The 24821-nt window shown below is 41.1% G+C and overlaps 3 protein-coding genes across 3 annotated transcripts; 2 read left to right on the forward strand and 1 right to left on the reverse strand.

The window, feature by feature from the left end:
- Nucleotides 1-297: 297 nt before the first annotated feature.
- On the reverse strand, nt 298-12662 carry LOC113140684 (uncharacterized). The gene is made up of 5 exons (XM_026324597.1): nt 12579-12662; nt 7714-7791; nt 5773-6230; nt 5243-5644; nt 298-4908 (listed from the first exon to the last, which is right to left on the reverse strand). Exons 3-5 carry the CDS (start codon nt 6211-6213, stop codon nt 1015-1017), a joined length of 4737 nt encoding a protein of 1578 aa, XP_026180382.1. The 5' UTR covers nt 6214-6230; nt 7714-7791; nt 12579-12662; the 3' UTR covers nt 298-1014.
- mpst (mercaptopyruvate sulfurtransferase) lies at nt 8382-10934 on the forward strand. The gene is made up of 2 exons (XM_026324598.2): nt 8382-9044; nt 10287-10934. Exons 1-2 carry the CDS (start codon nt 8453-8455, stop codon nt 10583-10585), a joined length of 891 nt encoding a protein of 296 aa, XP_026180383.1. The 5' UTR covers nt 8382-8452; the 3' UTR covers nt 10586-10934.
- A 5129-nt stretch (nt 12663-17791) lies between the features above and the next one.
- LOC113140814 (SUMO-conjugating enzyme UBC9-like) lies at nt 17792-21980 on the forward strand. Its single transcript, XM_026324828.2, has 7 exons — nt 17792-18112; nt 18250-18335; nt 18447-18530; nt 19132-19204; nt 19823-19932; nt 20161-20240; nt 20677-21980. The coding sequence occupies exons 2-7, from the start codon at nt 18270-18272 to the stop codon at nt 20738-20740; spliced, it is 477 nt and encodes a 158-aa protein (XP_026180613.1). The 5' UTR covers nt 17792-18112; nt 18250-18269; the 3' UTR covers nt 20741-21980.
- The last annotated feature ends 2841 nt before the right edge of the window (nt 21981-24821 follow it).

Raw genomic sequence — 24821 nt, forward strand, 5'->3', positions numbered from 1 at the left:
CTAAACTGTGCTGTTGTGTCTTAACCAGTACACAGAGTTTAAGACAGTGTCTGTTATCATTTTAAACAATTGTCTAAAATTATATTGTTGTCTTAGAAATCTGGTGCCACAGACCTCGACAGGTTTCTCACACTGGCCTTTTATATTTTTATTATAAAATTAATGCTCTATATTGACACACACATTTTAGCTTTGTGATATTTTGCTCTGACGCTCTTGAACTGGTACTGAGGAAGCAATAATCAGAAGGTCTTATAGGACCCGATCCCATTTGCCTTGTCAGTAATGAATCCAATATTATTTGTAACTTGATATTTTTTTAATGTTTTTTTTAAATCATTATTTCTTCATTAAAAAGGGAAATAATACACAATCGATATGATTTTTAACAAAATCCATTACATACAAAGCAATACGATAGACCTAACACAAAAAATACAAACAACACAAGGTCTTTAGTTGCATAATGTAATTTAAAAAATGCATGGGAAACAATTCATACTATGTAAATAATTACTTCATCTATCCTGTTAATTACTTTGTCAATCCTGTTAATCACTCTCATCACAAGAAATGAAGGAAATTGCATTAAAAGGTAGTTATTATTCATAATAATTTCTACTCTCATGTACTCTCTTTATGCATTTTCTCTTTGAAGTTGTATGTTATGATTAAGAAAGAAAATCAACTCTTACAACACATTTAAAAGAACAACAAATTAATAACTTCCTGTAACCTTAATTTTAACTGTATATAATTTTCACTTTTCCACAATCTTGGCTTCACTTTGTGTTGTATATGTTGCAAAACCTATTAAGGTTGGATTAAGGGTAGTAGGGAGTTTACTGTCGGTTTAGGTTTAGGTTTATTATAATAAACCTAAAGCTGGATGAAAGTCCCAGACTCTGGTTGATTAAGGTGTTTTATGTTTAAACTCCACTGGCTACACTCCTCTCTAACCCCATTGTTAAAATTATATCACAGCCAGAAAACAAAACCATCAAGAATTGATGATCAGGGCATGAATTTCATTCCTTTCATCCTAGGTATGATATGTATATCTCTGATGTCATCATGCTGAAGCAGCCAACACAAGTAGCGCTCCGTCCCCATGCCCCATCCACTGGTGAGGAGTGGTTTTACTTGGCGCATGTCAATGTACCACTTGTAGGACTTCTCTGGGACTGCATGGTGCCTGAGAGCCTCCTGCACCATCTCAGGGGTGGAATGACGCTCACCAAGACCCACAGTCTCCCCAAGTCCTATCAGAAGGTCAGCAGCTTTGGCTTTGCGCAGCTCTGTGCCCTCCACATATGCTTGGTAGAAGGGAACTCCCAGATGTTCCATCTCAGTCAGCCAAACAGCACCACCATATTTCTCTATCAAGACCCGTTCTCCTTTGCGTGTAAGTTTTTGGCCAAACTGGGCCTGGCCATCTTGGACCCACTCTAAGCAGTCAGCAGAAGGCATCATGGGAATGGCCTGGTCTAGAGGGATTCTTGGTAGTGGGGTTTTTCCATCCAGTTTATTCAGCATGGCTGTGGCATGTGAAAGGGTCCCGGCAATTTTGAGAATTATATCAGAGTGTTTCTTTAACATGGACTTAGTGAGATGAGCCAGGTATCCCTCTGCTATGGAAATGGCATTGTCCATGTCACCCAATAGTTCACACTCCACATGATAAAACTGGTTCAAGTGTGTGGCATCAGGATCTTCCCCTCTAAAGCTGGGAGATATGTAGTAGGTGCCCGGCAGGTTCTCTTGGAAACGAAGGAAGTATTCGAGCACAAACTGCATTGAGTCAGCCAGGTATATGTCCTTACCGAGCAAGTTAACAGAAACCGGCTCTGAGTCAGATCCCAGGCCCATTGGTGATGAGATGGTGTCTGTTGTGAGAGGGGTCAGAGCATAGGAGTACTGGCAGCAATTGTGGAAATATTCCACTGTGCTGTGGAAGAGAGTGTTTTGAATCTGGAACAAGTTGCGATACCACTGACTGTTGATTGCGAGTGTGGCATGAGACTCAGGGTCTTCCCATGAATGGGGAGGCTTGCACTGGGTGATTTTTGAGTGGATATTTTTGAGGACCTCTGGGTCAGCTGCTGGGCCATCCAGTGAGGACACATATCCAGGGTATTTTTCAAAGCATTCTGGTTTGAGTTCACCAGGGTTGGTACCATCTGGTGAAGATAAAAGAGGGATTAGCTTGGCATGAGCGTAATCAATCTCAAAGCCCTCAAAGATCAGTGCAACACCTCTAGCTTTCATCCCCTCCTTCAGTAGTTGGGCAACTTTGTAAGTTGCTAGGATCAAAGCTCTGTAGTCAGATTCATCCAGTTTGAAGATGTCACTGGACAGTAGCTTGCGTGGCACCACGACAGTTAGTCCAGGACTATTTGGGTATGGTGTTAAGAAAGCGACATGTTCACTGTCTTCCCAAACTCTCCACTGTTGTTGCTCTCCACGTACAATGCGGCTGAAAAGATTATCATTAGAAGGGTCCCCAAAAAAGTCAAAGCAGGAGGGTGCATTTGGTGTTAGTAGTCCACTTCTAATCTTGGCTTGAACTTGAGCCAGGGTGTCATCATCACAGTGTGGGCCATTTTTTGAAGTGCAGTAGCCAGGATCATAATTGTGGAATTCCTCCTCACTGGCAAGGAAGGGCTGCCATTTTGGCTCTAAGCCATGAAGTGGGAGCAATCTGATCTGTGCTGGATGACCAGGAGCTGGATTGAAAACCAAGGCACAGCGCTGCACACCCAGTCGTTCACACAGTAAGCTTGACACAACTTTTGCTCCTTGTAGCATAGCCACAAAATCAGGTATAGCCAACTGGAAGATGCTGCTTGCCCCATTAAGAGTTTTCCTCGTCAGGATGACTGACCCAGTGATCCAAGGGCTGGGGTTCAGATAGGCAACAAGCTCATCTGTTTCCCAGATCACATCAGAGAAGGTCTTCAAGGGCCTCAGGACCTCTACTCGTGAAATTCCATTTACCACTGAGGCCACAAACATCACACCAGCATTTGTTTCAACAATGGCATCTCCTTTAGTGTCCACAGCAATGATTCCAGCACAGATCCCATTTAGATTTTCACTTATCACTTCTCTGCACGCCTGTCTGAGGCTGTAGCCTTTGTGATGGTAGAGACTGGCTATTTTCTGTGCAACTGTGTGCCTCAGAAATACATCTCCATCTCCGGAGCAGGAAATAGCTAACTTATCATCAGCATATACTCCTGCCCCTACTACTGCTGTATCCCCAACTCGCCCTTTCAGCTTTCCTACTAATCCGCCTGTGGATGATGCAGCAGCCAGCTCATGCCTGTAATCCAAGGCCACAGCTCCAACTGTTTGAGGATGATTATTTCTTGAGGCATTTCCACCATTAAGCTTTGCAGTTAACTCTTTGTGACGAATGTCAGTGTTGAAATACTCTGGTCCCACAGGATTCTCCTTCTCCTCCAATCCCTGCAGAAATTCTTCAGCCCCATCACCTACAATGAATGAATGTGAGCTTTTCTCCATGACACATCTCGCTGCTTTTATTGGGTTCTTCACACTGTGCACACAGGCAACAGATCCTGACCTCATAGCACTGCCATCTACAATGGTTGCTTCCAACTCATTTTTGCCATCTTTGTTGAATACTGCGCCTTTACCTGCATTGAACAGGAAGCAATCCTCCAGAGCTTCCACTGACCTCTGGACTGCATCCAGACTTCTGCCACCTTGTTGAAGCACTTGGGATCCAAGGGCTAAGGCTGACTGTAGAGCAAACTCAATAATCTCTACTACTTGGGTGTTCAGCATCATCTCCTCACCAGCTCCACCATGAATCAACAGGGTGTAATTTGGGTTCACTCCTGAAGTGGAGCTTTTGCAATTGTTTGTGCTATCTGAATAGTGGTATGCCTCTCCATTCATCTTTTCTGTTTGTCTTAGTTTGAGTAGACATTCCAGGGCTCCCATCTGGCTTGCAATGGCATATCTAACAGCTAGAAGCAAGACTAACCTCAGGTTTATCTTGAGATTTTCTTGAAGCTTCTCCAGTGCCTGAGCAAAGGTTCCTCTCCCACTAAGCACAATGCGAACCTTGTCTCTCTTTCCAAGGTAGGTTACAGCGAGTTGATCTTGAGCATAAACATTTCCCACTGCACACTCCACACCTTCCATAAGATCTGTCCCTGTGAGGTACACTGATGGACATCCAAAGGGTTCCAGGAACTTCCTCAGTGGATTGCCAGGTGGCAAAGATTGACGAAGGACAGCCAGATGGGGACCTACACCTTGACCACATTTAGTGTTTTTGATGAGGCGCTTATGCTCCAAAAACGCTACATGGAATGAATGTAGGAGGTCAGCAGTGTATTGGATTGTATTATCTGAGCAAATGCTGGATGCCAAGGCATCTAGTAACTTGCGAGATTGCATGGTGACTGAGTATACTGGATCACAACGGCCATGTTTGTAGTGGCGCATATGGCTTGGTGTGACAAGAATGTGATTGCCAGCAGATTCCCCAAGAGTCTGCCTCAAGGAAAGCTGCAAAGAGAAGTTGATCCATGCATCATACAGGCCTCTCTGCCCTCTGAGTGTAGAAAAGACATCAGGATATGAGGGCACATCAAAGGTGAGGACTGGATGTGTTATGTTTAGGTTAGGACTCATTTTAGGGGTATTTATACCCTGCAAGGGGAATGTTAAGGAAGCTGGGCAAACATTAACATTGTTTTTTGTGATAGACCCATTGACTTCTTTTGTGTCGGTATGAAGTAGGTGGAAGTCGGCAGTCTCAGACAGATTGTACAGACACTCAGTCACAAGCCCAGACACCATCCCATCCACAGCACTGTGCTCAAATACCATCCCAGCTGTGCTGTCCTTGAACACCACTAAATTCAACACCTGTCAAAAAAGAATGAAAAATAAATCAATTCTTTTTTCTCCATTGACAATCAGCATTACAGTCACATCTGACCATGTCTAATAGTACTGATAACTTACTGATTGCTTCAGACCTTTGCAAGAACTTCTATAGTTCTGTATGTTAACATAGAATGTTATAAATACACAAGAATATCTTACTAGTTTAGCTTGTTAATGTCTGCTATTGAGTGGATGTTTTGACCCTTATTTACTGTTGTTGAGCCGATACAATGACCACAATTTAAGATCTGCCTTTTAATTTGATGAGAGTTGAGGTATATGATCTGATCTCATCCCAGATTCTGTCCAGTACCTTATCATAGTATCTCAGACATGGGCTGTCTTCTCCCCCTCCGAGCATCACTGCATGGAGAGCATCAGCCATGTCAGAAGGTGCATTGCAGTCTTCCAGACACAGTGTCAGCACAGCACTCTCCATCAGCCCCAGCGATGTAGCTGCTTCCCCTTCTTGCCCCAGGATCTCTTCTCTGACAGCAGCCCAGGCTTTACGCTCCAGGGTTGAGAAACTACAAATGGTAGAGGGATCATTCAGCTTCTCTGCCCTGGGTTGATCCATCACCTTAACCAGCTGGTTGTAGATGTCAATGAATGATCGAGCAGAAATTGGTCCACCAGTGGTGGGGCGCCACAATATGTCAACAGGGAACACTCCCCCGACACAGGTGATGATGGCATGGAGGCTATCTGGGTAGACCTGGGAAAGACAAGGCTACAGATTAGAAATTGCTCACAGCATCTAAATAAACACTGAAAGGTCATCAAATCATTACAATGGCACATTTAAATAGCCTGAAATTGCCAGTCCTCCCACAGTAATCTCACCTTAATTTGATCTTGACTCATGCCAGGAATGCGGGTGGCAGCGAATATCTCAGCCTGCTGTGTGTGCTCCATTGGCACATTGCCCTCCAGTGACAAGGGCTCACTGTACAGGTTTGCTGCTGCCCAGAGCAGAGCAGCCGCCCTCCCCAGCTGGCTACATCTCTTAGCCTTGGATGGAAGAAGAACAACAGGGAGAGCTGTAGAGGTGGGCAGTGGCTCAGGATAAGACAGCAGACCTCTCTTGAACTGCTCCGTCACCCAGTTCTCTTGGCCTGCAGCTCTAATTTCCAATTTCTGCTGGGACTCTAGCAGAAGCTCCCTCTGCTGTTCCAGTGCACTTTTGAACTCAGGGTACAGATCAGGACTTAAAGTGAGCTGCAGGACACGGCCCACTTCTTTCAAAGTAACATCCAACTTCGGGACAGGGTAGTTGAGAGTCATCCTGTTGAAATGGGAAACTTGACAGAGAAACAGAGGAAGACATTAGTGGTGATGTACTTTGTTGGTGGGACTGCACGTTGGTTTAAAATGGATTTAGAAGCACATGTGTATATGAAGAGCATAGCACACATGTACAGGAACTACAAGTACAAGCAGATTTTAAAATCTCAGCAAACAAATGTATTTCATGTTAGCAAACAAAAAGCACTTGCGCCTCAGTAAAACAACAGTGCGACAGCAGAGGGACACATAGTTGACCTATGTTAAGTATAACCAGCATTTAGTCAGCACCATGAACTGATCAGAAGCTGCTGCCTATGATGTGTTTTCTTAAATATTTATGAAACATGATTGTTTAGGTAGAAGAAGTGAATGTCTTGACCTGAGGGATTTAAAGCTGGAGTCACATACATTATAGTGAGTACATCAAATTCATTTTAGTTTCTGTATAACATTTATGGAAATAACCAAAAAGTAAAAAATCACCGGTCCCATCTCTTAAGTTCCCAGCAGCCTCAGCTCTGCTGTAGTGCTAATTAGCTAATATTAGCATGCTAACATGATAGACATGACCTCGTTGCTGCTCCTTTCTCAGCAGCACAGAATGCAACAGTGCAGTATATGATACTGTACATAGGCCTACGTGCACATTCTTATCATCTCCCATCAAGTTTCCTTCACATGACGTCCAACCTTTCTCACATTAGTGGAGCCAGTAAGTCAATTATGTGATTAATGGCGAAGGAGCAACTGAGGATAACACAGGTCTCTTTGTGTATTAATATGTGTACATGAAAGGAATGCATCCAGACTGGACTTCTCTGGTCTCAGCAGCTATATAGAGCCAATAATGGCTGATAACTAAACCCGTCAGCTTGCACGTGAAAGCAGTTACTTCCTTTTACTCACTGCTCCTCTGCACAGACCTAAATCTTGTGGTCTCTTGTTGCTGGTTATGGAAATGCATCACTCACTATATGACTTGGAAAATTAGATTTCTCCTGATTTGCCCCTTCACAATGCTTGGCTATCTGGATCCTATCTGAGCATGGATTCAAGCTCCACAAGGACACTGGTCTTGTGATTCCAATAGCTGAGCCACTGAAAACATACAATACTACCAGTACTACTACTACTACTACTAAGGTAACATTACAGAACATTTTCTTATATTTATTAGGATTGCAATTATCACATTAAGCCAAAATGAACTAAACATTTCTTTCATTGGAACCGTTCTCCTTTCTTTAATTATTTTACATTAAAGGGTCAGTTCACTACATTACATGAACATATTTTCTCATTTACCCCAATTTGACAATCAAAGTACATTAAACTGAAATTTCTTTATGCTTCTTAAAGCACTGAAAAAGACACCGACAGCAACAGTTTCTTCCTTATTCCTCACAATGAATCACAAAAATTGCTGTCAACAGTTTTTATTATCCATATTTTAAAATATTCACAGGTTTGTTTTATTTCTGAATAAAAGCTGCTTACCTCAATATGTAAATCTCTCTCAGATCTGGCCAGCTGGAAGGGTGGAAGGACAATCAGTGGGAGCAGAATCTGGTTGGACTACAAAAACAAGGGTTTGCTGATAATATAGATGCAGTGACTCCAATTAAGCAACTCAGTTTCTTGCCTGCCCCTGTCTCTCTGTCTCACTGCCCATCTCTTCCCTCCTGTCTCTGTCTAATCCCTGTTTTCTGTCCTTGTGGGTATAATCACTGCTTTAAAAAAGCTCATTTGAATTATAGTTTTTATCTACCTCAGTACCCAGAAATCTAAAAACTCTAACTAGAATCACGACACTGTGGAAATGAACAGACTATACTGAAATGTTGGGAACATTCAGACAGAAGTGACAGTCTGAGTTTTTTGAGGATTTCAATGTGGAATTAACAAATCAGCTGCAGTGTATTTGAGTTTCCCACTGGGATCAATACAGTTTAATGATTATTTTGTGATTTGTTTTATTTCATCTGATTATATTTATATATTTGTTATATATTGTTATCACAACCTCAACCTAAGAAAAAAACCCTCGGGTGAATGTTAGCCTGCTTTCCTCCACTGGTAATGAGTGCAGTCAGAATATCTGTAGAATAAAACCCTTTTTTATTGGGTGACACTGTGCACAAACATGGGCGGTGTCTGCAGTTCATCGTCCTCTCAGAGCGCAGTGCGCAGCGCTTCCCTCTAGCGCCCGGAGCGTCAGCATTTCACTGTGCGCGTCATGGCGGCACAGAGCCGTGCGCTGGTGTCGGGCCAGTGGTTGGCAGAAGCGATCAGAAATAACCTCCCCGGCCCCAAGCTTCGCATTCTCGACACTTCGTGGTATCTACCGAAACTGAACCGGGACCCTAAAGCTGAGTTCGCGCAGCAGCACATACCGGGCTCCTCGTTCTTTGACATAGACGAATGTGGCGACAGGAGCTCGGAGTTTGATCACATGCTCCCAACTTCCACCCAGTTCTCCCACTATGTAGGAGACCTGGGGATCGGCAACGACACGCACGTTGTCGTGTACGACACCAGCCCCTTTGGGGCGTACAGCGCGCCGCGGGTCTGGTGGATGTTCCGCCTGTTCGGACACGGTTTGGTGTCGGTCCTGGACGGCGGCATGAAGAACTGGCAGGCGGAGGGTCATCCGCTAACATCGGAGTACACCAAACCGGAGCGCCGGGAGTTCAAGGCCACGACTTTAAATCAGTCGTGGGTGAAAAGCTATGAGGACGTGCTGGAGAACATCAGAGCCAAGAAGATCCAGGTCGTGGACGCCAGGTCTGCTGGCAGGTTCAGGGGAATTGAGCCAGAGCCCAGGGATGGTGAGTAGCACAAAGTTTTAAACGAACAGACTGCTTTTAGTAGCACAAGGCAGAATTTGAGTTTCTATGATAAAGGAAAGTGCACAAGTAAAAATAGAAGCTTCTGCATAAAAATAATATTTTAATAATATTTTAATTCTGATAATCTAAAGTTTTACCAGTGGATTAAGGAAAATATAGGCAAGGCAAGTTTATTTATATAGCACAACTCATACAAAGAGTCATTCACAGTGTTTTACAGAAATACTAGACAAGTTAAAAATACATAGGCAAGAATCAAAATAAGAAACATCAAACAGTGGAAGATGAACCTAAAATTAAAGGAGTCTGAGTCCTGACTCTGGGCACGAGCAGAAGGCCTGTCCCTGATGGTCTCAGAGTTTCAAGATGGTTCATATGGCACCAACATGTCAGAGATGTGCTGAGCCATGAAGACACTTATACACGCTGTAACAGTAACAGACATGTGTCCTACACAAATTTCCCACAACTGGCCAACAGAGTGCAGAGACCTGAGAACAGGAGTAATGTGGTTGTACTTCCTGGTTCTAATCAGGGCCCGAGCAGCAGCGTTCTGGATGTTCTGCAGCTGCCTTACAGCTCGTTTTGAGAGCCCCGTGAACAGGCCGTTACAGAAATCTAACCTGCTGGAGATAAATGCATGGATGAGTCTCTCCAAGTCTGGTTTTGACATGATCCCTTTGATTCTGACAATGTTTTTGAGATGATAAAATGCTGATGATGTTATCGATTTAATGTGGCTGTTAAAGTTCAAGTCTGAGTCCATGATTACCCCGAGATTTCTAACCTGATTATTAAATTTTAGAGAAAGAGACTCGAGGTGACTGCTGACACTTTCTCTTTGTTTCTGTGGCCAAATATACAATATGTGCATATCGTTAAAGTAATTTTATGTTATCCTTGACATTATAATATCTTCATTGTCGAAATAAGCCATCGCTTGATTTAGTTAAAGCTTATTGTCGTAATAAAAAATGACTCAATGACCACTAACTAGATTTCACCTACTAGGCCTTCATCTGCAGAGAGTTTGCTCAGTTGTCATGTATACAGTTCAGCTGTCCTTAATCATGCACGACAGCTGAACCATCTCCATGGCATCGAAGATCATGAGGTGTGTCAGAAAGCCCCTAAGAAAACGAGTAAGTGAACTTTTAGGGGGTTTTGTTATTATTGTGCCAAATCTTCACAGTGTTTCTCTCGTCTCTGTCTCACCCTCAGACACGCTGCCGGGCCATTTCCCCGGAGCCATCAACATGCCGTTCACATCTTTCCTGGATGAGTCTGGAAAGGAGCTTGGGACGGAGGACCTGTCCAAGCTATTCAGGGAGGCAGGCGTGAACCTGGAACAACCACTGTGGGTGACCTGTGGTTCTGGTGTCACAGCGTGTCACGTCGTTCTGGCCGCTTACCTGCTTGGCCACTCTGGAGTGTGTGTTTATGATGGCTCCTGGTGTGAATGGTTTAAAAGGGCCTCTCCAGACCACATCGTCTCAGAGGGAGAGGGAAAGAAGGTGTGAATGAAAAGGGGGAAGTGAGTGGACCAGCAGGGATGTGATGTTGTTCTCATAAGTGAAAGCAGAGTGTTTACCGCCAACACTGTGACAGGACAAGACTACGAAACTAATACTGACTAGAAAAGTACATGTTGTACTAGGCTGTGCACAGTGAGGCTGTTATGAAACCGTTGTACTTTACATTATGCAAATAATCTGCATTTTCATTACAGGCAAGTCACATAATTTAGAAAATACTAATTGTTCTTTATTGTTGAACAATCCAAGACATTTTTGAGCCATGTTTTTGAAAACATGCCACTATTCTTGGAGAACTAAGTACAAGATGTATGTTAAATCGGAGGAGGTTTGATTTCTAGAAAAAGTGTACTTTCTTTTAGAGGAGGACGTTGTGAATATATTATATTCTATTAAAATAAATGAATGCTTAATGTCCTTGCTTTGTTATGCTTCAAACCAGTTTTTTTTTTTTTTTTTAATTGACCTAGCTCAGCACAGGGAGGGAAGTCCTCATCATTCAGTAACCAGAAAAGTAAATATTAAATTGTGTTACAAGGCTGTGGAAGATGGGGACATGTGTGTGTATAGAAGGTACTAATTAACCAAACTTCTCTCAACATTTATCAGATTATACGAAGTGATTTTAGTCTGTTTCTTATACCCTAAAAACAATCTTATGCTTAGGTGTTTCAACATTAAGTGTGAAGAAAGTACAACTTTCTGTTACATAACAGTAAGTAAAAACAACAAAAACAGAAGCAGATCAAAAGTCCACAAAAAGGTCTGCATTTACCCGGACTTGGGGACCAGCACATGAAGACACTGGATTGTTCCCCCGTTGTGGTTGCATTACAAGTACATAGATGTACAGTATAGTACTAAAACTGCTCAGCAATCCAACACCTCAAGATGAAAGTAAAGTGCACAGTGTAAACATGATAAATTAAACTGCTCTCTCCTACTGTAAAAACGTTTTAACAAAATACGTTTCAAATAGCATTTAAAAAAATACCAGAATGACCAAAAAGAGACTCATCTCTCATATGTAAACACAATATGTGTTTATATTTTTATAACTGTTCATAAAAATGAGTTGTTAAAATTATTCTTGTTCGCTTCACTTTTTCCGACGTGCTCACATCCGACTCCCCCGCCTCTTTCTCTGGCTCTGTGTATATAAGGACTGAAGGATTCATTTGCTACAGACTCATCTCTACCACATTTTCTTCGGAGACTGAGCACCATTAAAAGTCTGATACTGTGCAGACACAGGTGCTGCAGGACTACATTTCCTGATCACTGCACGTTACAAAGTTTGGTCACCTAGCAACAGGTCCACCTTGCAGTGTTTAAAGACAGCGAATCATCTGCCTCCATTTAACCCTATGCTCTGTATCCTCCAAAGCCGATCCTTGGTGCAGTCCCACCCCCACCTTGAACTCCTCTGTCACCCTTACAGCTCACCTCCCCACCTTCTCACTGCTCTCATACATGTCCTGAGGTGAAAGTATGAATATCATTAATAAAGTGGGTGATACTATAGAATTGACACATGACCCCGCACACACACACACACAAGTAATGAAATCTGGCACCACTTTCTCCCACAACCCAAGTTATGACTGGCTGGTTAACACTCTAAACTCACGTTACAGGACTACATTTACAATCACAACCACTTAAAAACTGCTTTTCTTAACCGTTGGTTGGTTCTGCTGTCTAAAGTTACATCCATCCATCCATTTTCTATACCCGCTTTTTCCTGAATCAGGGTCACGGGGATCTGCTGGAGCCTATCCCAGCTCTCTCTCGGGTGGAAGGCAGGGGTACACCCTGGACAGGTCACCAGTTCTAAAGTTACATTTACTGACCAATCTCTCCCAAAACAGAATTTACAGTGTCACACAACTTTCTCCAACTTATTAAAAACACTAACAAAACATTGACAGTCGACTCACAACCCAGTCAATGTTAGAAAAACGAGTTTATGTCTTACCTGTGGAAAATAAGGAGAGAGGAGCAAAGTAACTGTGCACCCTGGGTAGAGGTTCTTTGTTCTGGTGTGTAAGGAAGTAACGGTGCGCCCTGGGTGGAGGTTCTTTGTTCTGGTGTGGGAGGATCAATCCTTCAATCCTTATATCTTGACCTTTTACTTTCAGTTTTACATTTAGTATGAGTTATCGTGATAATTAATGCTAAGTCATCATTAACAGTAATTATGAAAGTGACTTAGGTGGCCAAGTATAGTGACCCATACACAGAATTTGTGCTCTGCCCAATTCTGTGCACACACACAGCAGTGAACGCTCAAGGCACCCAGGGAGTAGTTGGGGGTCCGGTGCCTTGGTTAAGGGTCGCACCTCAGTCGTGGTATTGAAGGTGCTGGCTATTCACTCTGTGCCACCAACAATTCCTGCAATTTTCAGGTTACAAGTCCGACTCCCTATCCATTAGGCCACGTGCCCTGGGTGTTATATCTCGTTCTCGATATTTTCGATATGATGCTCACTGAGTTATCATGAAAGCGAGTCCAAAAACATGTATGTCAGGTTGATTGGTGACTCTAAATTGCCCATAGGAGTGAGTGTGAGTGTGTGAGGTTGTTTGTCTCTATGTGGCCCTGTGATGGACTGGGGACCAGTCCAGGGTGGACCCCTGCCTTTCACCCAAAGAGAGCTGGGATAGGCTCCAGCAGATCCCCATGGTTAAGGAATAAGCAGGTATAGAAAATGAGTGGATGGATACTGAGGTTAGAGCTGCCAGGAAGGAGGCCTAGAGGAAGACCAAAGAGGAGGTTCTTGGATGTAGTGAAGGAGGACATGAGGATAGCTGGTGTGGGTGAGGAGGATACAGAGGATAGGGTTAAATGGAGGCAGATGATTCACTGTGGTGACCCCTGAAGGGAGCAGCCGAAAGGAAAAGAAGAATTTTTCAGCAGTGTTCATCTGTTTTTAAACCCCACTATACAGTCTTTCGACAATTTTGCATTTTTGTTGTTTCATTCTTGTTTTTCTTTCGTTAACTCATATATAATTCCTTCAGTTATTCCTTCCTACATTCCTTCACTAGACTGTCTTCTTTCATATTAGTTGAACACTTCTTTCTTTATCAGTTGAAAGCCAATTTATTTCTACTTCATTATATCATTCTGTTTCCACCCGTTTCAGCAATATTGAATAGTTTTTTAGCTAAACGATTTAAGCTTCCAACTCCAGGTTTACATTTCAGCTTTCAGGATTCTATTTCAGCCTTCAGCTTATTCAGCAACGCATTTCAGCCATTTTCAGCATTGGTACAGTACACAGTGAAATAAACAATGCACCAAGTGGTACACAAAAAAGAGATTACAAAACAAAGTGCAAAAAAGCAGTAGGTAGTGAAAAACATACAAAACAACATAAAACTATTGTATGAACACAGTGAAAACAGCAGGAAGTAAACATGATAACATGAGGGCAGACCAGACATAGTTCTATGTAAAATACACAGTCTGATGTTGCTGTGTACAACATTCATAAATTACAGGTTGAACAGTTATTTTAAATTGTGTAAATAGTGATGGACAGATCTCATGATCACTACAGGTTCATTCACACTACAGAAGATTGTTGCACTTAATTGTCTAAAGAACAAGTCTATGAATAACTTTCAAATATTGGTGTTTTTTCTGCACCTATGTGTCTGTATTTGTGTTTCTAATCTTTTATTTTGTTCTCATTCATTTTATGTATTTTAGTTCATTTTAACAATGTTTTATCTTCAATTTAATTGATTTTATTCCAGTTTTGCTTGTTTGTTTTTAATGTTTTTGTTTTTTCCGCTGAAAAGGACACTGACCTGCCTCTGTGTAATTAATGTGTAAATATGTTTTCTAAGACCCACTTCTTGTCCTGCAGGTTCAAACACATTATTTAAGATCTTCCATGTTTTGGTCACAAAGCCACATACACAAGTTGCAGAAGTACATTAAACGAAACCAAGAAGAGTTATTTTTAAGCCCTGTCATAGCTAAACTTCACCTATGACCATGGCACTAGACTCACAGTGTAACCATAACTAATTCAAATGTAAAGATCACTTGAATAAATAGATTGTTCACCTTAGATAACCTTAGATTAGTACACTGAACAATGACAAAGATTTGTCACTGGTTAGTAATTTGGGTCATAGAAGTTTGCAGGCTGGTTGGAGGGAGAATAAAAACCTATAAGTGGTTTTAAATCAGTGTCTGAGGTCTGTTGCCAGTGTCCTCATTCGCCAGGACATCCATCCACCCATTTTCTATACCCCCTTATTCCTTAAGGGGGTATAGATTAAGGAATAAGGGGGTATAGATCTGCTGGAGCCTATCCCAGCTCTCTTTGGGTGAAAGGCAGGGGTCCACCCTGGACAGGTCCCCAGTCCATCACAGGGCCACATATAGACAAACAACCTCACTGTTGGTTCTACTCAAACATTTAACAAGAGACACGTTGCATCTTTTCAGGCTGGGATCAGCTCGTGGCTGCAAGAAGACGTCTCTTCTTGGGTTTGTGGCTGCAGCCCCGAGCTTCACACAGACTTCTTTATTTATAGCAAACAAGGTTACACAATAGTTGCACAGAAGACCTTTAACATATATCACGTTCGCTTTAGAAACAAGGAAACTGGCTTTTGTCCCTATAGATTCATGAAGTTCAACCAGGGGGCACTTGGTGTCACAAGTTCCTTGCCCCAGAGCGGGTCTGTTTCACTTCCTAAACGCATACATTCTTTCAACATATGCACAACTGACATGTGTTGAGCGGTCAACATTCAAAGCAGTCAAAAGTTCAATGTCTCAACAAGATCACATGTACATTTACTTATAGCAGTGAATAAATTCTATGATAAACAATTTAGACTTTTGATCCTAACACTCACACACTCACACTCACTCCTTTGGGCAATTTAGAGTCACCAATCAACCTGACATACATGTTTTTGGACTGTGGGAGGAAACCAGAGTACCTGGAGAAAACCCACACAAGCACAGGGAGAACATGCAGACTCCACACAGAAAGGCCAGGTTGTGAACCCATGACCTTGTTGACCTTCTTGCTGGGAGGCAACAGTGCTAACCACTCATCTATTTAGAAATGGAACTTAACCGTTGAGAGTATGATGTTTCATTTCCCTCCATCTCTAAACTTTCCAATAGGTCAAACCACAACTATGCTGAGTAAACATTTCTCATTTTGTGTCATTAAATATTTTTATTTTATGCATTACAATATTTTTTTTTCAGATAGTAAGACAAAACTGACATTTATCATAAATTTCACAGCTAAAGGCAAGTTAATGTTAAAAAATAAACGAGAAATAAAACACACAGCAAACCTTCTATAATCATTTTCAGAGGGATTCCTTTATCAGCCTTCTGAATGTAATGTAGTGGGAAAGAATTAATGCTTAGAACTAAATGTAACGTAAAATATATTTTATTTTCACTGGAAACTAAAAACACACACAAAATATTATATAGGGAATAACTGAATAGGAAAGAAACTTTTTTCCTCATCCAAACATAGAAGCCATTACTTTGCAGTAAAAAAGTTTAAAACATCTAAAACAAAATTTTCTGCTCATCAACATGAACTAAAGAACATTCTTTAAAATTCAGCAAGTCTATGTCAAATGCAGCCCAGAGTATGTATTGTAATCAAGGTTCAAGCTTTAATTTACACATCAGTAAAAAAATCAGAACTGCAGTCTATCTAATGACAATCACAATATATTCATAAAACCCAGTGAATTGTGTTGTGAAGTGAAGTGTATTAAAAACACAAATCCTGAGGCCCCATAGTGGCCTGGTGGCTAAGACCTGTACTATGTAAACCATAATGTCCCTGGTTTTGGGACATTTGTATCCTCTCTCCTCACATATTCTCTGTTTCTGGACTATAATCAATCAATGGCAAGAAAAAGTAAAAGTAAAAGTAAAGTCATAGAAATCATCAAAACAACAGTCAAAGCAAACAGGGATAATAACTTGACAAAAACAGTTGAGACCAGATCCTCAGCCTCAGGCCTGCAGGGACATTTAGCAGGTAATTCCTGCTGTTTCTCTTTACTTCTGTTGAGTTTTGTCTGAAGTTTTTTTCCTCAGAGAGAAAATGAAATATTGATAAACATTTTACATAGATCAAGTTATTACAAATAAGACTTAACTTTTCAGTGTCAACATTTACTGCGCTGATATTTTTCATATATAATGCTTATGAATACATTAAAGGATGTTTCTATTCTCTTGAGAAACATCAGCTGCAGTTCGACATATACTAATAATGTGAAAAGGAATTTTAAAAAATGCTCAACAATGCTCTCATGAGACTGTAGTGAATGTCATGCACATATAATTAACCAATTAGCTTCATGATTTCTAATTAAATAAAATCGTCATCTCTGAACGGTTAAGCTGTGAATTATTAGTTATCCTAAGCAATGTATGTGATGTCAGCTGTTGCTATATTACATTGAGGCAAAAGGAAAAACACATAGACCACAACAAACATCCACTTATACGTAGATGAGCCTAAGATATAAATACTGTGATAGGATGACCTGTCAAAAAAAGCTCCCAATTTAAGCACTGCACTCAGAAAGAAAGAAAGATGAAATCAATCTGTTATATCCATTGCATATATGATATACAGAAACCACTGAATGGTGCAGGTGCTAACGATCGTAACATGCAGATACAAAAAGGTGATTGGCAAGGTTGCAGCTGAATTATTTATTTTTTAATTACAAACCACACTGAAGCTCATTCTGTGAAAAAAAGTCAATTAAGCTGTTATTTTAGCTTAGCTTTTGTTAGCTTAGCTTATTTTATCTTAGCTTATCTTATCTTAGTTTAGCTTATCTTATGTTAGCTTAGCTTAGTTTAGCTTAGCTTATCTTATCTTATTTTAGCTTAGTTTAGTTTATCTTAGCTTATCCCATCAATAGCAGTGGTCAGCCTTTTGCATAAATTAACTAAATGGTTATCTATGTATGAGTAGCTTTCTTGGACAAATCTATAAATAGCAATCAGTCTGGCCAAAATATATTAATAATATCCGTAAATAAAAATGACTGAATCATCCGACGGTCTGAACTTACCATCACCAAAGCCACAACAAAGATGGCCGACCTTCCCGACCAGGGTCCTCTGGGCTGTCCCGTAAACTGCCTGAAGGTCCTCACGAAATAAACAAATTGGGGTCCTTTCGTATGATAGCTAAGTGTCGAAACGCTGTTACGAGTCACATTGTTTTACACAACTGTGGTGAAATTCTCCCAAAAATAACAGCAGTATTATTCGTTAAGTATGTTTGAGGAATGTAGATAAAGTCGAAGTTTCCCTCGGTGTGGTCTTTTATGCCCAATACTTTTGTTTTTCATCGTCGAAGGGTGTGTTTGTTTTTCGGCCGCCGTCAACACAGCAGTAACGTTAGCGCTATCGAAGCTAACAAGCTAGTCCCAAACCCCCGTGTCGTTAATTTTGATATTTAGCCAAAGAAAAACCAGGTAAGTTCAGCCGGAAGGACGTGATTTATCACTAAACCCGCTCGGGTTGTTCTTGTTGTGTAGTTGGACGACAAAGCCAACGCTGGGTTGTTGACAGGCTGAATTGAAAATCTTGTTTTGTGGCTGTTTTTCCACAGGGAGGCGTTGATGAGCAATAATGTCTGGTATCGCTCTTAGCAGACTGTCCCAGGAACGCAAAGCCTGGAGGAAAGACCACCCGTTTGTGAGCACACATTTATTTAGCACTGTCAACCTTATGCATAATAGATAACCATTTCGTTAAGTTGCACAAAAAGGCATGTCTACTGACGTTTGTGTCATATGACCCACACAGGGGTTTGTTGCTGTGCCCACTAAGAATCCTGATGGAACCATGAATCTGATGAACTGGGAGTGTGCCATCCCCGGAAAGAAAGGAGTATGTTTCTGCTGCATGTTGTCCAGTTGCATATCAGAGTGGCCCAGCTGTGTTCACAGAAAGGCCGAGATTGAAACTAAGTGAAAATGAAAACGTTACACTCAAAGGACAGACATAAGCAAGAGGTTTTCTTGAGTTTATCTTTTGGCCTTGTGCTGGAAAAATATTTTCAAGACTTGAGGAGCCATATGATGAGTTTTTTGGGGGAGAAAAGAGATCTTGCAACAGAGAACAGCAAGCGAGAGTAGTGGTGTTTCATTTTCAGTATGGTTACATAATATTCAGGTGTTTCTTTTAATGTGTTGCCCTGATAAACTACATTCAGTTGGCAGTTTATTAGGTACACTCACTAAAAATAATGTGGTCCAATACAACACACAGAATAAATCTATCTTTATGAAAGTCAATTCTCGCAGGGTTGCTGTATTAGACCGCATTAGTTTTGGCTATGAGTATCTAATAAACCTCCAACAATATGGCAGTGTTTCTAAGGTCATTTGTGGATTATGTTTGTTTAGTCTTTTTACAGTTGTTAAATATCCCTTTTCATTTTCTGAGCGAGCTCACTAAAGCAGCTGTTATTTCGTCACTCTCTTGTTAGACCTTGTGGGAGGGAGGGCTCTATAAACTCAGAATGCTCTTCAAAGATGACTACCCTTCCTCCCCACCCAAATGTGAGTACCACTTCGCACTGAGTACTTGGTTTCATTTTATGCTCAAGGGCAGAAATTTCCATGCAGCTGTCTATTCAAACTACAGAGGAAAAGCCTTGAGAATCAGTTTTGGCAACAACGTATAAACAATCAACCCTGAGCAAATGACGTCACTGTCTAAGTCGCTTTTTGGTGTTTGTGAACAATGTTCAAAGGTGCATCTTGTACATTACATGCAAAAATCATGCATGGTGTCACTGCTTTTAATGAATGCCCTGTTACTGATCTTAAACTCTTAACACCTGAAGGTTCTTATTACTAAGGAATTGGCATGTTCGGATCAACTGCTGATCATCATCTGTACCTTTTGCTTTGAGGTTGATTGACTTAATTTTAATCATCATAGTTGGACACTTTGTGTCACTGACTTCCTGTATTTGACTTAAACCAAGTACTGAAGGTCCTTATTCAGAACCAAGAAGTTGATCAGATTCAGTTTCACCCTTTTAATCATTAAAATGTTGATGTGAGGTGAAGAGTCTGTGTAGAGTCTTCTTAGAGTTGTGTCTTTGAATATGAACATGTAGTTTTGCTTCAGCCTTTAAATTCCTGACTGTCTTTTCAATGATTTTCACTCAGGCAAGTTTGAGCCACCAATATTCCACCCAAACGTCTACCCATCAGGCACTGTGTGTCTGTCCATCCTGGAGGAGGACAAAGACTGGAGGCCGGCCATCACTATCAAACAGGTGACACACTGTCACAAACACCAAAGTTCGATTGTTTACTTGTTTACTTTTAGGATATTTGAAATTATCACCATTGGCTTTGGGATCATAGGCCGGTTATTGTACTGTTACTGTATTGTGTAGTGACTGGACGTGACAGTGTGTGTTTGTGTGGATCTAGCAGGAGTAATTAGTGTTCAGACCAACTGACTGTCAGACTGACTGGAGGATTACTGCCTGTGTTTTCAGATCCTGTTGGGTATCCAGGAGCTGCTCAATGAGCCCAACATTCAAGACCCAGCACAAGCAGAGGCTTATACAATTTATTGGTAAGTGTGACTGCTAGTTGTCATCCCCTATATGTCCTGTAATTAAGCCTGAACAAATGATGTCTTATTTAACATTTTAAAACAATTGAAATGCGTTTTTACTACTGCCACATTTGCACCAGTTATTTGTAGTGTTGTTCTGCACATCACAGACCTTCTTGTTAAGTGATGGCCTATACTCTTGGGAAATGTAGATACTTTGAGTTAGTCGAGATGACCTTCAAGATAGGCGGTGCATTTGCAGGGCAGCACTCTGTTTTCAAGATATCACAGATGTTTGAAGACCAAAGGCGAGTCATAGCAGATTAGAAGAGTGGGATGTTTTCTGATCATTCAGTACTTCATGTACTTTGTTATCTTAAAAATGGAGCCTCTATAGAAATGTATTAAAAACAAGCTTCAAAATGTCTGTCTCTCTTTTTTGTGTGTGTTGCAGTCAGAACAGGATGGACTATGAGAAACGGGTAAGGGCACAGGCCAAAAAGTTTGCTCCCACATAAGGAGGAGACCTTGCCTCCCTCTGGCCTCAGCAGCCTGAACTGATCGAGGTTACACACAGGAGGCAGGCAGCACCTGAAGGACCACTCCAATAAGAATCCAGATTTGAGTATTAATATCCTATTACACAGGTGACGAGAGAACCTGTATTTCCTTCTTTCTTCTGTTTTGAAACAGCCAGCGTTCACTAAGATCATAATTTTACCCGTCTTCAAGAAACGACTGTTATATAAAAAATAGCCGTCGGTCCTGTAACTCAGCTGTCAACATGACCCTGCTTTTTGTAGCTCTTGTATAATCCATATCTCCAGTTTTGTCATGGGTGCAGTTGCGCTCTATCATGCCTACAGTAATACTGTAAATCATGCTAATGTATTGACAGCGCTATAAAATTACTCTGTGTAATGTTCAGTCGGCTGTGACGGGAGGAAATTCTTAAAGTTCTTGTTTTTCTCAAACCGTCAAACCCCAGAAGTATTGTAGTGTTTCATCAGTGTTGGCATCTCTAGGACAAAGCAGCCAGAAGCACAAAGGAGGTTAATCCTTCCTTTATGCTCTTGATCCCTCTGTTCATTCCTGTCACGTATCTGTCAAATTAGTTTCCTGAAAAGCATCGAAGTAATGCTATCAACTCATCACCTTCAAGACAATCCTGGCACGTGCATGTTGGTGGTGAGAGAAACCCTGGAGGTCGTGATCAGAACAGGGTGGCGAGGTCACATCTTTGCTTCTGCCAGTGAACCTAAATCATTTTTTTAAGATTCTTTTTGTGAATCCAACTGCGGGTGAAGCTGTCACAGAGATGGACTTCAAGCATATCCAACACCATCGTCTATTTCCCAACGTACTATAGTATGAGATAGAGGAGAAGCTGCATAGTGAAAGTAAGAAGAACTGTTGCTGTGTGTTCATTTTGGCTCTGTTCATGCAGTCGTTGTATCCCATGATGTTACATAAATATAAACATGTAGAAATCCAAACAGAAACTGAGAGATCCTCTTTGGTTTGGCCTCTCAACCAGCACGAGATACAGATGAAAATGCACTTGAGAGTAAACAAAGGCCTGGGATTTTTTTGGCCTCTAGATGTATAAGTGCATGTATATAATATAAATAATGAGAAATCGTGGAAGTTATGTTTTATATTGTTTTAGCCGGTTGACATTTGTGTGTGCTATTATAACAAAGAACACAATAAATGGCATAAAATTGTGAAATAAATGGCATAAAATTGTGAAATAAAGTTGAGTTGATTGCTTTTTTTTTTTTTTTTTTTTTTTTAAGGAAAGTGTCCTGTGAGTGTGTGTGTGTGTGTGTGTGTGTGTGTGTGGCTTTGTTGTTAAAATGTTAGAGACATTTTTTCTTCATAAATACAAAAGTCTGCTTAGAGAGACTTAACTGAGATTTCAGCCTCGACGTGATCTGCTTAATGTTTTTCTGCACTCAGTGTTGTCCTTAAAGCAAGAAGCACTTGATCATAAATAACATACATATTGCGCAAAGTAAGTGAATGTACTTACTTTGTACTTAATTTCAAATGACCCATTTTTGTTTTTTTTGGTTTTTTCCAGTTGTGGGTTTTTTGTTTTCCTGTCCAATAGTGAAAGGTAATATGATGCTCTCTGGTGGTTTGTACAAAATTCTTAAGAAATTTAGCACCTTTTTGTTTTTCATCTCTCCTGCGGTTTATTACCTCAGAACGAGCACACTTGGCCAAAGACAAAAAGTGGCAAATACGCAGTTGAGAACTTTACGTTTTTGTCTCTATTTTGCACCTAAAAGCTAACGAGTGATGGTTTTCTGTTGAACCATGTTGTGTTGCAGGTGAGGGCTATGTTGATCCTGGATCCTCCTCCTTGTGTCCCCACAGCCTGGGCCACTTTCTCTGCACCAACATGTTTCCAGGTCTGTACTTCAAAGTTCACTCGTTTTACGTTCTTGACGTCCCGTCATAGTTTTCCATCAATGTGCAGTTTACTATAACTCTGCTCGAAAACAGTCCATGATGTAGAGTTTGCACAGTGCTGCTGTTGGTTGAAGCCTGTGGGAACATGTGGACGGTCACAGCACTGACAACTGGTCATCAGGTGGGCAACCCATGTTCCTCAAGGGCCAACTATCCCCAGCTAACCCTCGTCTGAGATGGTCTTAGAATGGGGGATAGTTGGAAAACTCGAGTGGCCCTCGAGGGACGTGCAAGGCCCACCCCTGGACCAACAGGACAAAAATGTTGTTTTACAAGCTGTGCTGACATGGACACACTGGTCTAGTTAATGAAAGGAGTCCTGGGTAGCTGAACCAGAATCTGTCTCGTCCTGGTGAACATTTCAGCTGTGTGTGTTCCTGTGCAGCGACGCACTGACTTCCTCTCATAAACTGTTTGCTTTCATGCCAGGTCTGGAAAATTGTATGGCTCATTCCTAATTCAGGTTTTTTTTTTTTTTTATTAGCAAATATTAACATGTCTAACTGAAATAGTGAACATTTAGTCATAACGTGGCTGCAAACTCTTTTTTTTTTAAATTTATTCCCCCCCTCCATTTACATATGTTTGACATTGAAATCCCTCACTAAGGTTCCTACATCCACCACCCTCCTACTGCCTGCACCACCATCCACCCACTGCTGGTTTGATCATTGGACTAATGAAAAATATTGTCCTTCCTTCTGTTCCTCTTTCTGCACAGTGGTTTCAGAAAGTGTTCAGATCGTTTCACACTTTGTGTTGTAAATGTCTTTTTAAATCCATGTAATTTCAATGTTTGCACATCATTCTGCACTTTATAACCCATGGTTTCACAAATCTTTGCAAATTTATAGCGCATTATTTACAAAACCTTTCAGACATTTAATACTTTGTAGAAACAATATTTATATGTTGCCATTGTGGTTGAAGCCACAGTAGGTTTATTTCTTTCTGAAGTGTTTTTTAATGTTTTCATTGTTTATATAATGCATTACTGCAGCTGGTTTGCAGTCCAGCGGACAAACAGGAACTTCGTGAAATAGCAACCACAAAATAAGGTCCTGCTTCGTGCCCCGAGACCACAACACATCATATGTGTCATTTACACATTTGGCTACTTTGGAAGTACAAAAATAAGGTGTGATTTCAGCAGCATGTGTTGCTAAACTTATGCTGCATTACCAAAAACAAGAAGACGGTCATCTCAGAGAATGAAATAATACTGAAGTTACTAGTTAGAAAACAGACTTCCATGATATCCCTTTGGTTTAGGCCTAAACAGACTGCAATCATTTGGGTGCAACAGCATGACTTGTGTGTGCATTGTTAGAAATACACTTCATAAATGATTGGTAAACTTGCATTTGGTTAACTGGTGAGAATGTGATGAGTGTTGTCTGAAATTTAGGGTACTTGATGCACACAGAAGTCCCTAATCATACCAAAACTGAAGGACCTCAACCGCTGAACTCGAACTGTAGCTGTAGGGGATATTTACTGCTCTGTGTGATGTGTAAATGCAGCAGAATGGAGGTGGTTTCACCAGAAACCACTGAAACTTGCCTTTTGTCACAACCTGCTGCCTCTCTTGTTAAGTCAAACCTATATGACGACTATATGTTGAGATGTGATCTGTTCTTTACTACATAGATCAGAGAAACTGGGTGGAGAGGACTGTTTGAAGATGCATACAACTGACTCAACAATGTACTGAAAACTTTCAAAATAGCCCAGCTAAAGGAAGCAGTCATCCACAGGGGAGTAGACTTAGCTGGCAAAATATAGAAATTCTTGTTCTTCAGTTTTAAATAGTTCTTACATGTAAAATAAGATCATAGTATTAATGTGGTCGTTACCCTGGTTGTTACCCTGGTTGGGGAGTTTTAACCATCAACAAGTAAACATTTCCCGTTGGTTCATGACTTGGTTAAAAATAACAGCAGCACGTTAGTCAGCTGCCATCAGCATTTAGTGCAGAGTTTAGCGCAGACTCTTCATTCATGTCACTTTTCTTTCACATAAGAAGATGAAGACCTTGTGTTAGGCTTTGGGGCTGTAGTGGATTAATATGCAGCTTTGTGCACCACCAGATACTGAGCTTAATCAACTCTGGTCCCT

Source organism: Mastacembelus armatus, chromosome 8 (assembly GCF_900324485.2).
Source record: "Mastacembelus armatus chromosome 8, fMasArm1.2, whole genome shotgun sequence".
Lineage (NCBI taxonomy): Eukaryota > Metazoa > Chordata > Actinopteri > Synbranchiformes > Mastacembelidae > Mastacembelus > Mastacembelus armatus.

Coding starts and splice junctions, on each gene's coding strand:
- mpst (XM_026324598.2), top strand. CDS start 8,453: ATGGCGGCACAGAGCCGTGCGCTGGTGTCGGGCCAGTGGTTGGCAGAA. Junction 9,045..10,286: donor TGAGCCAGAGCCCAGGGATG/GTGAGTAGCACA, acceptor TCTCACCCTCAG/ACACGCTGCCGGGCCATTTC.
- LOC113140814 (XM_026324828.2), top strand. CDS start 18,270: ATGTCTGGTATCGCTCTTAGCAGACTGTCCCAGGAACGCAAAGCCTGG. Junction 18,531..19,131: donor CCATCCCCGGAAAGAAAGGA/GTATGTTTCTGC, acceptor CTCTCTTGTTAG/ACCTTGTGGGAGGGAGGGCT. Junction 19,205..19,822: donor CCCTTCCTCCCCACCCAAAT/GTGAGTACCACT, acceptor ATTTTCACTCAG/GCAAGTTTGAGCCACCAATA.
- LOC113140684 (XM_026324597.1), bottom strand. CDS start 6,213: ATGACTCTCAACTACCCTGTCCCGAAGTTGGATGTTACTTTGAAAGAA. Junction 5,645..5,772: donor TGAGTCAAGATCAAATTAAG/GTGAGATTACTG, acceptor TGTCTTTCCCAG/GTCTACCCAGATAGCCTCCA. Junction 4,909..5,242: donor GTCTGAGATACTATGATAAG/GTACTGGACAGA, acceptor CTTTTTTGACAG/GTGTTGAATTTAGTGGTGTT.